Source organism: Enhydra lutris, unplaced genomic scaffold (genome assembly GCF_002288905.1).
Source record: "Enhydra lutris kenyoni isolate GAN:26980312 unplaced genomic scaffold, ASM228890v2 scaffoldscaffold19, whole genome shotgun sequence".
Taxonomy (NCBI): Eukaryota; Metazoa; Chordata; class Mammalia; order Carnivora; family Mustelidae; genus Enhydra; species Enhydra lutris.
The window spans coordinates 6,789,514-6,803,895 of record NW_019154103.1 but is presented as its reverse complement, the minus strand read 5'-3'; the positions used below and the strand labels follow the sequence as shown (position 1 = coordinate 6,803,895).

General features: G+C 37.3%; 1 protein-coding gene across 1 annotated transcript in view; it reads right to left on the bottom strand.

Annotated features, from left to right (window-relative positions):
* LOC111148257 (mutS homolog 3) overlaps window positions 1-14,382 on the bottom strand; it is a 181,346-nt gene that overhangs the window by 12,669 nt on the left and 154,295 nt on the right. Inside the window, 1 exon segment of the mRNA XM_022504714.1 lies at window positions 1,868-2,054. Within this exon segment, the coding sequence (XP_022360422.1) occupies window positions 1,868-2,054 (187 nt within the window).

Genomic DNA, 14,382 nt, shown 5'->3' with positions numbered 1-14,382 from the left:
TCCTGAGGGTTCCTAAAGGGATCTTTAACATATTGCCAAACTGCTTTTGGTAGCCAGCCTCCAACATGGCCTCCCAATGCTCGTGTTCTTGAGCAGCCCCTTCCCACAGTGAATCAAGGCTGGCCCTTGTGCTCAACAGAATATGATGGTAGTGACAGTGTGTGGCTTGTGAAGCTAGGTCATAAATGCATAAAATACTCGGGCCACTTGGAATGGTTCTTCTGGGAGCTGCCAGAAGCCACTCATATTCAAACGGCCCCATGGAGAGAGGTTCACAGAGAAAGGAAATGAGAGCCCTGGGCAACTGCCAGCACTAATTTGCCAGCAGCGAGCGAGCCACATTGGAAAGGGTCCTCCAGCCCCAGTCAGGCCTTCAGATGACTCCCTGACCACAACCTCAGGAGAGAGCCTGCGCCAAAACCACCCAGCTAAGGTGCTCCCAAATTCCTTACCTCCAGACCTCTGAGAGATCTAACAGATGATTACTGCTGTTTTAAGCCACTTAGTCTTGGGATAATTTGTTATGTGTCACAGTAACTGATAAGCACTTGGAGCAATGAAATCAAGCTCAGAGGGGGCTGTCAAATTCAGTCTGTCACGATTCGTTCCTGAAGGTTCTTAAATCAATGTTTAGAATGTGTTTAGGAGGCAGTGACAGGACTTTCCTGAACCTGTGATATGCAGTTTCTACGATAATTAAAGAGATGTTCCTGAGCTCTTCTTGCAAATAAAGAATTTAAGAAAAATTAAAAGTATTTATTTTAAAGTGGAAAACATGGCACCGTTAACTATGTAATCTAACTAAATGTTCAAACAAAAAGCAGGCCCACAGAAGTTTAAAGAAAAGGGGAGTTATTTTTGCATCCTGTGCTGTGCAAAGGAATAGGAGTAAAAAATATGCTTTTACTGGTTATGTAAGGAAGAGAAGAAGAAATGAAAAGGGAGGAAAGACCCACAGGAAAGAATTTAAAAAGCAGAGAACAAAATACTAAAAGAAAAACCGAAGACCAGACAACGTTCCGGACAGGTGCCAAGAAGGAGAGGCAGAAGAGGAAAGACGAGAATGAACAAAGAGAGAGAGCATTGATAAAGGGGGGAGCTTGATGGAGAGGACAAGGATGGAGCATTTAACACAAACAAAACTTCACACCAAGAGGCTCAGACCTGCCCTCTGGAAAAAACAGATATGCATTCAAAGAGTGAAAGAAAGACACAAAGACATGAGATTAAAGGTCTTCTACCAAGGTCCTGTAGGATATTGCTCAAAAAAGGATTTCATAGGTTAAAATGGCTCTATCTCCTTTTTGTTCTTTCCTTAAGGACTGGGTTGCAAGTTGGGGGGGAGTGTCCCTGCTTTTAATTCAGAGTTTGCCAAGGATAATGAGAAACAGTTCTGGGGGGAAATAATGCCAGAGAGGCCTTTATCCTACTGAACAGGTTTACTCTGTTTCAGCAAAAGCAAAGAAGACACATCAAAGAATTATAGACATGATGTAGGGCCAATCCATCTAAGTTCAATGTAGAGTGTTTTAATGGCCAATTGCAGGTACAGGGTCACTTATAATAAAGATCATTTTTTAAAAACAGATTTTAATTATTTATTTGACACAGAAAGAAACAGAGACAGTAAGAGAGGGAACACAAGCAGGGGAAGTGGGAGAGGGAGAAGCAGGCTTCCTGCTGAGCAGAGAGCCCGACTCGGGGCTCGATCCCAGGACCCCAGGATCATGACCTGAGCCGAAGGCAGCCACGTAACAACTGAGCCACCCAGGCATCCCTGATCATTTTGAATATTTAGAAGCTGACCAGAAAAACAATTTATATGCTATGCACCATTCACATACAAAAAGCTGTGCAAGATACTCACATCTCTAATAAAATGCTCGAGTGTAGCATAAGCAATGGCGATTCCATCATGGGTGCTTGTCCCTCTTCCCAATTCATCCAAAATAACCAAGGACTGAGATGTTGCTTGTCTTATTATTTCTGCAGTGTCAGTCAGCTCTTCCATAAAGGTACTCTGTCCTTTATATATATTATCTGCTGCTCCCATCCTACAAATAAGATGAAGACACCTTGATTTTTCCTCTGAATTTTATTATTAGGAAGCCAAGTATTACTTTATGAAAAATAAAGGATCCCTGAGGGTCTATATACTGTGTGCCAATAACAGCTGAAATCAGCTTTTTGTATGTTGGATATAAAAGAGTGCCTAACGTCAAAGTGCACCCTGTAGAAACATTGTGGATAGAGCCTGAGGTACAGGACAGAGCTCCCAAAAAGTAGGGAAACCTCTGACCCTACTTTCTGGGCAATCATCCCAAACCAAAGTTTTGGTATTCCAACAAGGGAAAATAATGCTTCTCTGTGTCGTGTTTAAAAATCCATGAGTACTAGAAAATTACAGAATTAAAGGTTTTTCCCCTAGTATTTCCTTAATAAGATTCCACAGTGTTTTACAAATTACAGTACCACCTTGAAATAATTTATTTATATAAGCTAAAACTTTTTATTAGGATGAAAGATGTTTAGTAATCTCAGACACCTGAAACAGGTTCCTAAAGTGGACTTCATGGAACACAGTTCTTAGAGATGTCAAGAAATGGGTGCAAAAGATGTAAGGGTTTCTTTCCCATAAGATTTCCACCATCCTTTAATATTATACTGCACATTGTGTATTTTCTAGAGAAGGATCTACTATACAGCATTTCTCTAACTCATTTCACTGTGGACCCCTAAAACTCCCAGAGCACCTCGTGGCAATAATGGTCTACAGAACATATTTGGGGAAATGTCTATTTAGTCTAAAAGGATTCTGGGAGAAAAAAAAGTGTATGTGGGGGAGAATCATTAAGCAATACTCACTCAAGGTCATGCAGTTAATAGCAAAACTCAGAATTCAGGTTTTCGACCTGCTAACCAGCTTTGTGAGTTCTGGTTAACTATTTTCTTAGCAAAATACCTTCATCAATGTAGTTTTTCTCCAATAGTTCACATGTGACCTACAGCAGCATAATGTACCTTCTCTTTCTGGAGAATGTCATGGTGAAATCCAGCCTTAACCATCTCTGGGCTGGAGCCTTGTACTGGGCAGGGAAGATGGAGTACATTGTTTTTCCCACAGATTGGCAGACCCTTAGGAGAACTACTCCAGGAATAAGTGCCATTTAGAAACTGTATGTAACTCCATCTAGGATAACTCTACCATAGATAGGGTTATATAGAAATATCCATACAGGGCACCTGGGTGGCTCAGTTGGTTAAGCAACTGCCTTCAGCTCAGGTCATGATCCTGGAGTCCCGGGATCAAGTCCCGCATCGGCCTCCCAGCTCCACGGGGAGTCTGCTTCTCCCTCTGACCTTCTCCCCTCTCATGCTCTCTCTCTCTCTCTCTCTCAAATAAATAAATAAAATCTTAAAAAAATTAAAAAAAAGAGAAATATACATATATATTTATATATTTATATAACATATATGGTTTATATATATGGTTTATATATATATATATGTATATAGAAAGTGCTTTAATTTTATCCATTTTAAAATCAGTAACAATAAAATAGAACTTTTTTATTTATTTTTTTTTTAAAGATTTTTTTTTTTTTATTTATTCATTTGACAGATAGAGATCACAAGTAGGTAGAGAGACAGGCAGAGAGAGAGGAGGAAGCAGGCTCCCCGCTGAGCAGAGAGCCCCTATGCGGGGCTCAATCCCAGGACCCTGGGATCATGACCTGAGCCGAAGGCAGAGGCTTTAACCCACTGAGCCACCCAGGCGCCCCTAAAATAGAACTTTTGAAATGTTGCTAACTTACAAGCATTCTGGTTACTTCCTTAAAGTTCAAACACTGTTATTTATATCAATTTTCAATGTTTAATAATATTTCTCCCCACCACAAAGGTTAAACTTTTCTATCTCTGAAACCACTCAACTCTCCAGAATTGTAATGTTTGACCCCATTTAACACAGTTGCTTTTTCTCCCTATATGTTGCAAGCTGACAAAAAGAACGAACCTTTGGCTGATAACAAAGTGCTCTGATAAGGCCGACGTGGGGCGGGGGCTTTGATTCTCAAGAATTAGAGTAACAAGCAAGCACTAAGATTTTCATACAATATTTTAAGTATTATACTTAAGTGTTTTCTAGAAACAGTAGGGTAACAAAGGGGTCTGGCTAGAAGTTTCATGAACTGTAGGATGCTCTTGGGAAGTTATTTTTAGGCAGATACATACACATATAAAACATTTAGTATGTGACAAGGGAGAGATTTTTAATGAGGAAGGGAGGAAAGGATGAATGATCAATCCACAAAAAAAATGCCAGCTAGGTGGTTATTTTGAAAACAAAATAAAACAAAACAAAACAAAAGAGACGTGCCCCTATTCAAACCATATTCCAAAATAAATTTATGTAAAAGAAGAAACCATAAACATACCAAGAGGTATAAATGAAATTTAATCTCTGGATAGGTAGATGGGTGGCTTTATAAACTTAGCACCAAAACATGTGTACAGCAAAAAACACATAGGAAAAAGTTAAAAGCAAACCATAAATGGACACAAATATTTGCAACATGATAAAAAAGGGTTAATATTCCTAAAACAAATACTCGCATAAAGCAAAACAAAATGGTGAACATTTCCACAGAGGCAGGCAAAGGACAGGAAGAGTCAATTCACACACACAAAAACTCATGAAAATATTCACATATTATGCAAGTTCAAACAGGAATAAAATGCCATTTTATATACATCAATTAGCAAAGAGATGAAAAGGAACAATGACATCTACCACTATCGAGAGTGTAGGGAAAAGGGTATTCTTATGTGAGACTGAGACTTGTTACAATCTCCCAAAACGCAGTTTAGTGATGTCTGTCAGAAGTCTTTCACAAGCCATAAATTTCACTCCAGAAATTAACACTATGGAAATTATTGCAGAGGTATGAAAAATGCATGTACAAATATATTCCTTAATGTTATCCAGTGAAAACCTGGAAAAATCAAATGCCTAAAGGAAAAAAAAGAGCAGTAATAGTAGGATGGAAAACTCTGCAGCCAGTAGAAGTGGCATGTTTGAACTTAGGACATTGGAAAATGGTTACAACATATCTTATGTGAAAACACGAGGTCACCAGAAAGTGTCTAGAGTTAGTGGAGGGATCCGTGAGGGCAAGAGGCCTGTCCAGCTGCTGAGGGAGCACAGGCCGGTGCTAAGAACATCTTTAGCAGTGTTCCATACAGACACAAGGACAGCACCCAAAATTAAAGAAAAATCAAGGAGAGTTGAGGAAAACTGACAGGAGGATAGAGAAGGACTGAGAACAACCAACAAAACAACTACCACAGAGGAAATGAATAAAAATATAATTCACTAAATAGAGTTAAAACAAACAAAACCTCTATTTGGTGTCCTCAGAGAGATTAGGAACACTGCAGCCTTAAAATAAAATAGCCTACCAAAAAAAGGAACAGCTGGAGAACAAAACATCTTGTAAATTAAAAATATGATGACTGAAAAAATTCACTGTATAGGCGGGATTAAAATTAGATACTGTGGAGGACCACGGTTTTAATCTGAAAGATAAATTCAAAGAATTCTCTGAGCCCAGTAAACAGATCAAGAAATGAAAAATACACACAAATAATTTTAACACAGTTTCTGAGGGTTTAAATCCCACCCAATAGGAAGTACAGAAGCCAGACACAAGAAAAGTAGTAATATCATAGAAGAAATAAGACACGCATCTTCAAATGGAAAGTTTCCACAAAATGCCAAGTAAGATTAGTAAGACAAGATTTATACCTAGAAACACACCGGTAAAATCTTAGAAATGACAGAAATTAAAAAAAAAAAAATCCTAAACACTTCAGAGAGAGAAAAAAAAATTCCTAAGAAAAGGATGAGAATATGGTGCCATCAAACTTCTCATCTATAATGAATGCCAAACTAGAAGATAAGGGAGCAATTCCTTTACATTTAGAATCTGGGAGTTTATATCCACTTAACCTTACAAAACAGATATGAAGACAAAATAAAGCTTATCTTAGACTTTCAAGAACTCTGACTTCTCATGAATAAACTGCTCAAAGAGAGGTAGAGACCAAAAAGGGAAAAAACACGAGATACAGGGAATAGGAGAAGTGCAAAAAGCTAGAAAGAAATGAGAATTTTAGAGTGGGGTGCTTAGGAGGGGCCCCTCTCACAGTCTAACAACTTAAGGATTACATACTTTTTAAGCTGTCAAGTGAATGTGGCTGTAACATATACACAAATCCGAATAACATAAATGCTCATTATTGGCTCCTTCCATTTGTAAACTAGCCTGTGAAAAAGAACGAGGTAATTGCAGCAGGACAGATGTTGAGAGCTTTTGGAAAGGTATAAGTAAGAACAGTTTTAAAAATGAGAAGGCTCGGGGCGCCTGGGTGGCTCAGTGGGTTAAAGCCTCTGCCTTAGGCTCAGGTCATGATCCCCAGAGTCCTGGATGGAGCCCCGCATAAGGCTCTCTGCTCAGCAGGGAGCCTGCTTCTTCCTCTCTCTCTCTGCCTGCCTCCCTGCCTACTTGTGGTCTCTGTCTGTCAAATAAATAAATAAAATCTTAAAAAAAAAAAATGAGAAGGCTCATATAATGATAAATGATTTCTTTGCATTTGTAGCCAGAAGTTCAACAGGTAGTGTTTAAAGCAAATAAATCTAAAATTAGAGTGACGACTATTTTATAGATATTGTAAGGTTAACTACCAGCGGAACAAAGGTGGGACCCTTCAGAGCAACTGCTTTGAGTGCACTGGTCTAGGGTTCAGTGCCAGAGGTGCTGGGAGTTTGAGAGGGGGAACTTTTTAGTTTTCAGTTGTATGCTCCCTGTACCATTTGAGCTCCCTTCTATTGTGACCCGGCATTGCTTCTGTAATCATTGTTTTTAATAAAAATGTCATTTTTATTAAAAACTGTGCAGAAAAAAATATAGAAGGTTATCAATGTGGTTAGAGTTATTGTCTCAGGGTGGGAGAATTCCTGGTCATGTGGTGACCCTTTCTCTTCCTCCAAGCCCCTAGCAAAACATCTGGTACAAAGATGGATAATGATAAAAGAATATTAAATAATGTCTTCTTTCCCAGCTCCAGGGATTAAGCAGGAAATACTGGCCTAACATGGCTGCTAACAAGACTCTATGCTTTTTAAGTGCTCCTTTCATTACTATCATTGAGGTGCCTTTAGAAATTAGTTCAAAATAAAATATAGAGTCAATAATTATAGATAAACATATACATGTAAGTCAGTAATTTAAATTTACATTTAAAGAAGCAAATCACATTTTATACAATAGAGATGTTCAGAAAGGCTGAATTTTAGTCACTAGAGATAGGTGAATTCTTATTTTAGGCCTTAGGCCTTGAAATTGAACTTTCTATGCATCTATCACTTGGCATTAAAAAATCAGCTGTCACATTGAAAAAGGAAGTTCTGGCCTAGAAGATGGAGTGAAAACTTTTTAAAAAGTCATGCAATTTATAAATTATGTAATGTAGCCAAATATGGTAGAAAAAGTAACTTGAGGGAAGAGACCAGCGATCTAGTCCTGGCTTGGCCACTAAGTACCGTGTCATCTTAGCCGAGTTAGGTTACCTTCCTGTGTGGTCCTAAGCTTCGTCATCTGTGAAATGGGGAGACTGGAACAGCTAACCTCTATGGGCCTATCCTCTTCCCAAAGTCCCATGATTTCCACGAATGTGTTCATTTATGCTCATACTAGTACAACAAAAAGTCCGTTAGATTAAGTTTTCAAATCCTGAATATCAATATCAACTTATTTAACTTGGGCAAATCCTTTAATCGAAACTTAACTTTTCAATTAGTTATTCTTCACAGTGGCTGAAGCCCAAATGTGATAACACATGTGAGAAAGAATGAGCATTTTACTGTGTTCTGGGCACCCACCTGAGTGTTATACCTGCATTATTTCACTGATTCCCGACACCATAAGAGATAGACCTTATCCTCATTTACAGATGAGGAAACAGGTTTAGTGACCAAAAGGCCAGTCATTCATGGAGTCAGGATTCGAACCCAGGTCCATCTGATTCCAGAATGTACACTCCGATCTCCTTACTGTACATGCTGTCAAAGGTTGGAAGGATGTGTGGTAGACACACAATAAAGTGACCCCAATGAACTCTGCATTCTGGTATTCACCCCTTGTACGATTCCACCTCCCCTGAGTGTAGGTGGGACCTGTGACTTGCTTTCAATCAATGGAATACAGCCAAAGTGATGGGATTTTACTCCCTAGATCATATGATGTTATATGAGACTACATCTTGCTAGACCCACACTAGAGACTTTCTCTAATGCTTTGAAGAAGCATGCTGCCACACTGTGAGAGGGCCATGGGAAAAGGATCTGTGAGTGGTCTCCAGGAGCTGAGAGTAGTCCCTAGCCAAAAGCCAACCAGGGGACTCAGTCCAATCATCTCAAGGTGATGGATTCTGCCAGCAACTTGAATGAGCTTGTAAGTGGATCCATCCCCAGTTCAGCCTCCAGATGAGAACTCTGCACAGGACCCATCGAAACTACAGAAACCATAGAAACTCTGAAATAATATGCTGTTTCTTTTAGCTGTTGAGTTTGTGACAGTTTGTTACAAAACATAGAAAACTAATTCCGTACCTTTACTCTGTAAGTATAAAAAATGAGAATGTGGTGTTCTCTTTGGATTCTTCTTGGTCTCTTAATCTACAGTATCCAGTCCTTAGTACGCTCCTTTCAATCCCACTGATGTTTCACTAATTTATATTCATTGATCTGAGTTATTCCGATAACCTTTTCTATCTTCAATTTCTCTAACAGCTATTCTATTTTTCACCTCACCACCAGACTCCTATTTTAAAATCAACTGAGTCATGTTGGAAATAAGTATAATAAGTCAGCCACAGAAGGACAAATACTGACTCCACTTATGTAAGGTCTCTAAAATAAACAAACTCGGGGTATGGGGGTGGCTCAGTTGGTTAAGTGGCTGCCTTCGGTTCAGGTCATGACCCCAAGGTCCTGGGATCGAGTCCCACATTGGGCTCCCTGCTCAGCGGGGAGTCTGCTTTTCCCTCTGACTCTCCCCCTTCTCGAGCTCTCTCTCTCAAATAAATTAAAAAAAAAAACCTTAAAAAAATAAAAATAAAACAAACGAACTCATAGAAACAGAGAAGTAGAATGTGGTTGCCAAGGGCTGGGGTGGGGGTGAGGAAAGAATGGGAGTTGCTAATCCACAGGCATATAGTTCTGATTTTCCAACATGAGTAGGTGCTAGAGATCTGCAGCACAACATTGTTCCTACACTCAACAAAAATGCATCATACACTTAAAAACCTGTTAAGAGGGTAGATCTCATGTTAACTGTATTTATCACAACCAAAGAATTTTGGAGGGATCTATGATAAAAGAAAAATAAGAGGGTGTCTCAAACTGGACAACAGCTTTTTCTGCAATGTCAGCGAAAAGTTGATGTTGCATGAATGCATTTAAAAGTTTATATGTACTTTTTTCTAATCTTAATACTAATTACTGAGTTTAATCACTGACAACTGCAGTATACAGAGACAGAATGAATCCTATCCAAGCGGCAGCAGGACATAAAGGTTGAGTGAGTAGACAAGTTCCAGAGCACTGTGCTTCAGCTTCCCCATCTGTAAGCAGTGACAATAGTATTGCCTGCTTTTCTACTTCTTACGAAGGTTATGAGAAATAAATAAGTTAATTTCTTAATTTTTTATAAAACAAAACAACATAGAATGGTTTCTTAATGCCTGGAAAATGAAACCCTAAATTCCTAGCATGGTTTATAAGGCCTTCTGAGTCTCTGTCCTTAAACCTCTTTCCAATCTCTTCTCCTTCTACCCAACCCAAATGAGTCAAGAGCGAACAACAACGTGAGTGTCCAAACTTAAAGTTAACAAAGGACTGACTGATCATTTATGGCAAGAGTTGCAAGGGATGAAAGGTTTTAAATTTGCGTTCTCCTTTGTACTTCCGTATAAATTACAGTTATCCTTGTCCACTGTTGCTGAGTTTATTCTAAAATTATAACGTACAAATCTAAGGAACATAAGAGAAACTTAAGTTTTTAATGAATATAAAAATTAATGTTTAATATTTTTGTGGAAAGCTTATTGCCATAACATGGTACCTGGTAATTAAAAACTAGCATGCAATCTCAACAGTATTCACTTGCATTTTCCATTCAGTTTAAAGACACTGCATTGAAAAGAATAAGTCCAATTTTCACTTTTCACGATAACCTATTTAATGTAAAAATGCTTTTCCTATGCCAAATTTTTAGTGGTAAAGTCAAATTCATACTGATGAAGTATAATTTTTAAAAATGCTATTTACTTTCTGCTTCTCCAAACTATCCTTGCTAACGTCTTCAAGGCCTTCCTGACAAGACTGACAGATCACCCATTTTCCATCCTGACCTTGTTAGATTTTGTCACTGATGGTGACCAGCTGTTCTCTAATGATCTTAGCATCAAGCCTAGATAGACTCTCAGTCATCTCAGACCCCACGGTGAACATGGAAGTCCAATGTGGGCTCGATCCCATGACCATGAGATCATGACCTGAGCCGAAATCAGGAGTCAGACGCTTACCTGACTGAGCCACAACATGCTTCACGGTATTATTGGGTTTCTGCCCTTAAGGTCAGCAGACCAGATTTGAGGGCGTCTTAGATGTACTTTTATTATGCAATGTTCCTAACTACCATTAGGCCACTGATTTTCAGTATCTTTTTAGCTGTTAAATCCCTTGCTCAAATGAAATTTCGCAGAGAAACTCACTACAGATTAGATAAAAGGCATGCTGATTTGGTCCCGACATAGTCCTGTAAGGCCCCCTCTCCTCATCTGGAGGGGGCTCTGGGGTGCTCTCAAGACCCTGTACAACAGTTTGAAAGCCATCGCCTCAGCAGGCAACACTTTTTCTATTACAATTATATTTTCCCACAGCACATGATAAGAAAGGAACAGTGGTGCCCGGCAGACACTGAAGACAGACCAGCTTGCTAACCAGTCACTGAGGAGAATAGGGAAGCATGAGCTTCTGACTGTGGGAAATGTTTACTGATAAAATATTTTCTGCTAACTACCCTTAAGGAATATAGTTTATTTTTCCAATAAATTTCAGCAGTATAGTTATTTTGATGGACACAGAATTTTATAACTAAACACATTTTCCTTTTCGCCTTGGTTACTAAAAACTGAGTAACATCTTATAATAACAAACAGCAAATCTCACTTTATTTTTCTATCCTTACTATCTTATGTTTCTCTCCTTATGTTCTCTTTATTCCAGGGTCTTTAGATACCATTCAACTTTCCTATTATCTTGCTAACTTGTACATATCCCAGAAAAGCACCAAAAATAAGTTTTTGAAGACATTATAAATTAGTATATTTTTTATAAGTTTTTATTACTTCAACAAGCACTTTACAAGACACAATACTGGACAATGATTCTGAAGTTTTTCAAATGTTAAAATATGTTAGAAATTTAAGGACTTCTAGAACACATGTCATTATTATTCTGTCTGTATTTATATTCAAAAGTAGTAAAAAAATGCATTCTTTAGGTTTCGTCTTAGAGTTAGTTTGCTCTGAGTACACAGGTTATAGTTATGTGATTAAGAAAAAAAATCACTCTGATATTTTTAGGAGTGGCGGTTGACTAATCTTTCTAATCCCCTACTCCCTCCTCGCCTATAACCCTTAAATAGGTCAACAAAGCTTAATAAAGCACTAATGGAGAAAAGAAATTGATAGTTTCTAAAATCAGTTTCTAAAATAAAGAACAGTTACACGAAAATTTGAAAAAGAGTTTGTTTTTATGAGATCTTGATATTTTGAGGTAACATTCTGGATGTTTTTCAATTGTAGCTAACAGGGTGGGCCTCTGTCCCCTCAAATCACAATTTCCAGGTCTTACACAAGGAAAATGCTAGCATGAGGGAAAAGTGCTGTAATTAACAAAGAAAAACAGTTTTTCTTATTGAATGATCAATACTGGAGCTCAAATACAAAAATAATTTTTATAAAAATATAAAAATATAAGAATAGAGGCAACAATTATTATATTATATTTGGATTTTGGGACTATTTGAGTGCTTCAAAAATTGTGGTAAAAAATATATAAATAAAGTTTACCACTTACCATTTTTCAGGTACACAATTCAGTGGCATTAATAAGCACATTCAAATGTTGTGCAACCATCACCACCATCCATTACTAGATCTTTTCATCATCCCAAAAAAGAAATTCTGTACTCATTAAAAAACAAACTCGCTATTCTCTCCTTCCCGCCAGCCAATGGTAACCTCTATTCTATTTTCTATCCTTATGAATTTGCCTATTCTAGCTTCCTCATGTAAGTGGAATGTCTTATTTGTCCTCCAAGTGCTCTGTATAGGAGGAGGACTTTTGTGTTAGCTTATTTTGCCTTCTTTTTGAAATTAAAGATGTTTTCCTATTTACTTCACTTTGCTACAAAGTTAACAGAATTCTGTAGAGTATACATGTCAAAGCTTCTTATTTTTTGAGTATTATATAAATGTACACAAGCAAAATAATCTCCTAAATAAATAAATTTCTAACTTTGGAGAAGGATGGTATAAGTAAAATTTAATAATTACAGTCCAAGAAAAGAAAAAGCCATAAAAGGATAGCAATTACTATAAGATGTGTAGATACTGGATAGTACTTAAAAGGCATTACAAAAAAAATCTGTGTTGCATTTAATTAAAACATAAACATTAACCCAGAAATGGAATGGAGTCACCAATGATTTACCACTACATTGTATGCATTTTTAAAAGAGCCCAAAAAGGCAAATACCTAAATAACGATTTCCAGGTGGTAGAATTGCAGTTGATTTAAATTTCCTCCTTTTTTTGAGCTTTTATATTTTTAAATCTTGCACAGTGAACAAGCATTCCAGTGTAATTAGAAAACACGTTATTTTTAAAAATCACAAATGATACATTTAAGAACACTTTATTGTATCATTACTTTAAGACAAGGGAAAAAGAAAGTAATTACCAGGTTAAAGAAGCAGCTTTCTTCTAGCAACATCGAAAACACTTGATTAGCAGCAATAAAATTATTACAAAAGACAAGAAAAGTTTTTCTTTCATATAATTGTTTCTACTAACAGTTGCAATCACATCACACTACAGTATTTAAAATTAATTTATAAAAGTTGTAACACTGAACTGCATATATATATATATATATATATATATATATATATATATAACCAAGCAAAAAATACTGTTAGCAATCTTTCAATTTCAATGGAAACGTTGTTGAGAATCAAGACAGTAAGCCAGGAAAATGCCAAAACTTGTGTTGGCTCTCGTGAAACTACGTTCACTGGAAACATCTACAAACAGGCAGGCCACTTAGGAAGGACAGGGGCATTTTCCTATCAAAGGGAACCCAGGATGTGCTGACTGGGCAAACTATTCTCTAACACATCTACTAGTCCGCTCTGTGGGAAAGTCCCAAGAATTTCCAAGGATAATAATGAAGAGAGCAAATGTTCTTTTCCAACCTTAACTGCATATGTTAAAGCAACAAATAATTAAGGCCATCAAAAGAAAGACAAGATCAATCACTCATCAGGAATAAGATTAATCAGATTAATTAATTACTCAAATTAATTAATAAGATTAATAGAGGGGAACCTGACACAACCAGAGGGATGCATCCTTATAATTAAACACTCATTATGAGCTCAGGCAGACAAAATCACAATCTCTCTGATTCTGTTGTTCTCTTTGCAAAATTTCGGGAGTGGAAATTGAACAATGGCTCCTAAATGTGAATACGTTTCAGGGTCACTTGCAGAGGTTCTTAAATACAGAGTCTAAGAGTCTCCTCCATCACACCAATTACAACACTTTATCCAGGGCATCTGTGTTCAAGGGAACTGCCTGGGCTCTGCATTTCAAACCAAACCAAGTCCTCAGGTGACTGAAGTATTAAATTCACACAACCACTTCTTATCAAAAGATGAAGTGAGGCATCTCCTGTTTGGCAAACACAGCTGTGGGAACTAAATAAACAACAGAGATATTAATAGGCAACACTTCTGATGCCAATAGAATTCATAACAGCCTACTCATTTAGGAAAATATCACTTATCATGCGGTTTTTAGTGCTGGTATTTACTACCAACTGGAAAACATACACTGATTCAAGATGTTCTCTTTCTGCCCAAGGAGGATATATACATACATATATAAAATATATATATATATTAAATATATATATTAGAATATATACACATACAAGTATACATAAATATATATCATATATATTTAATAGAG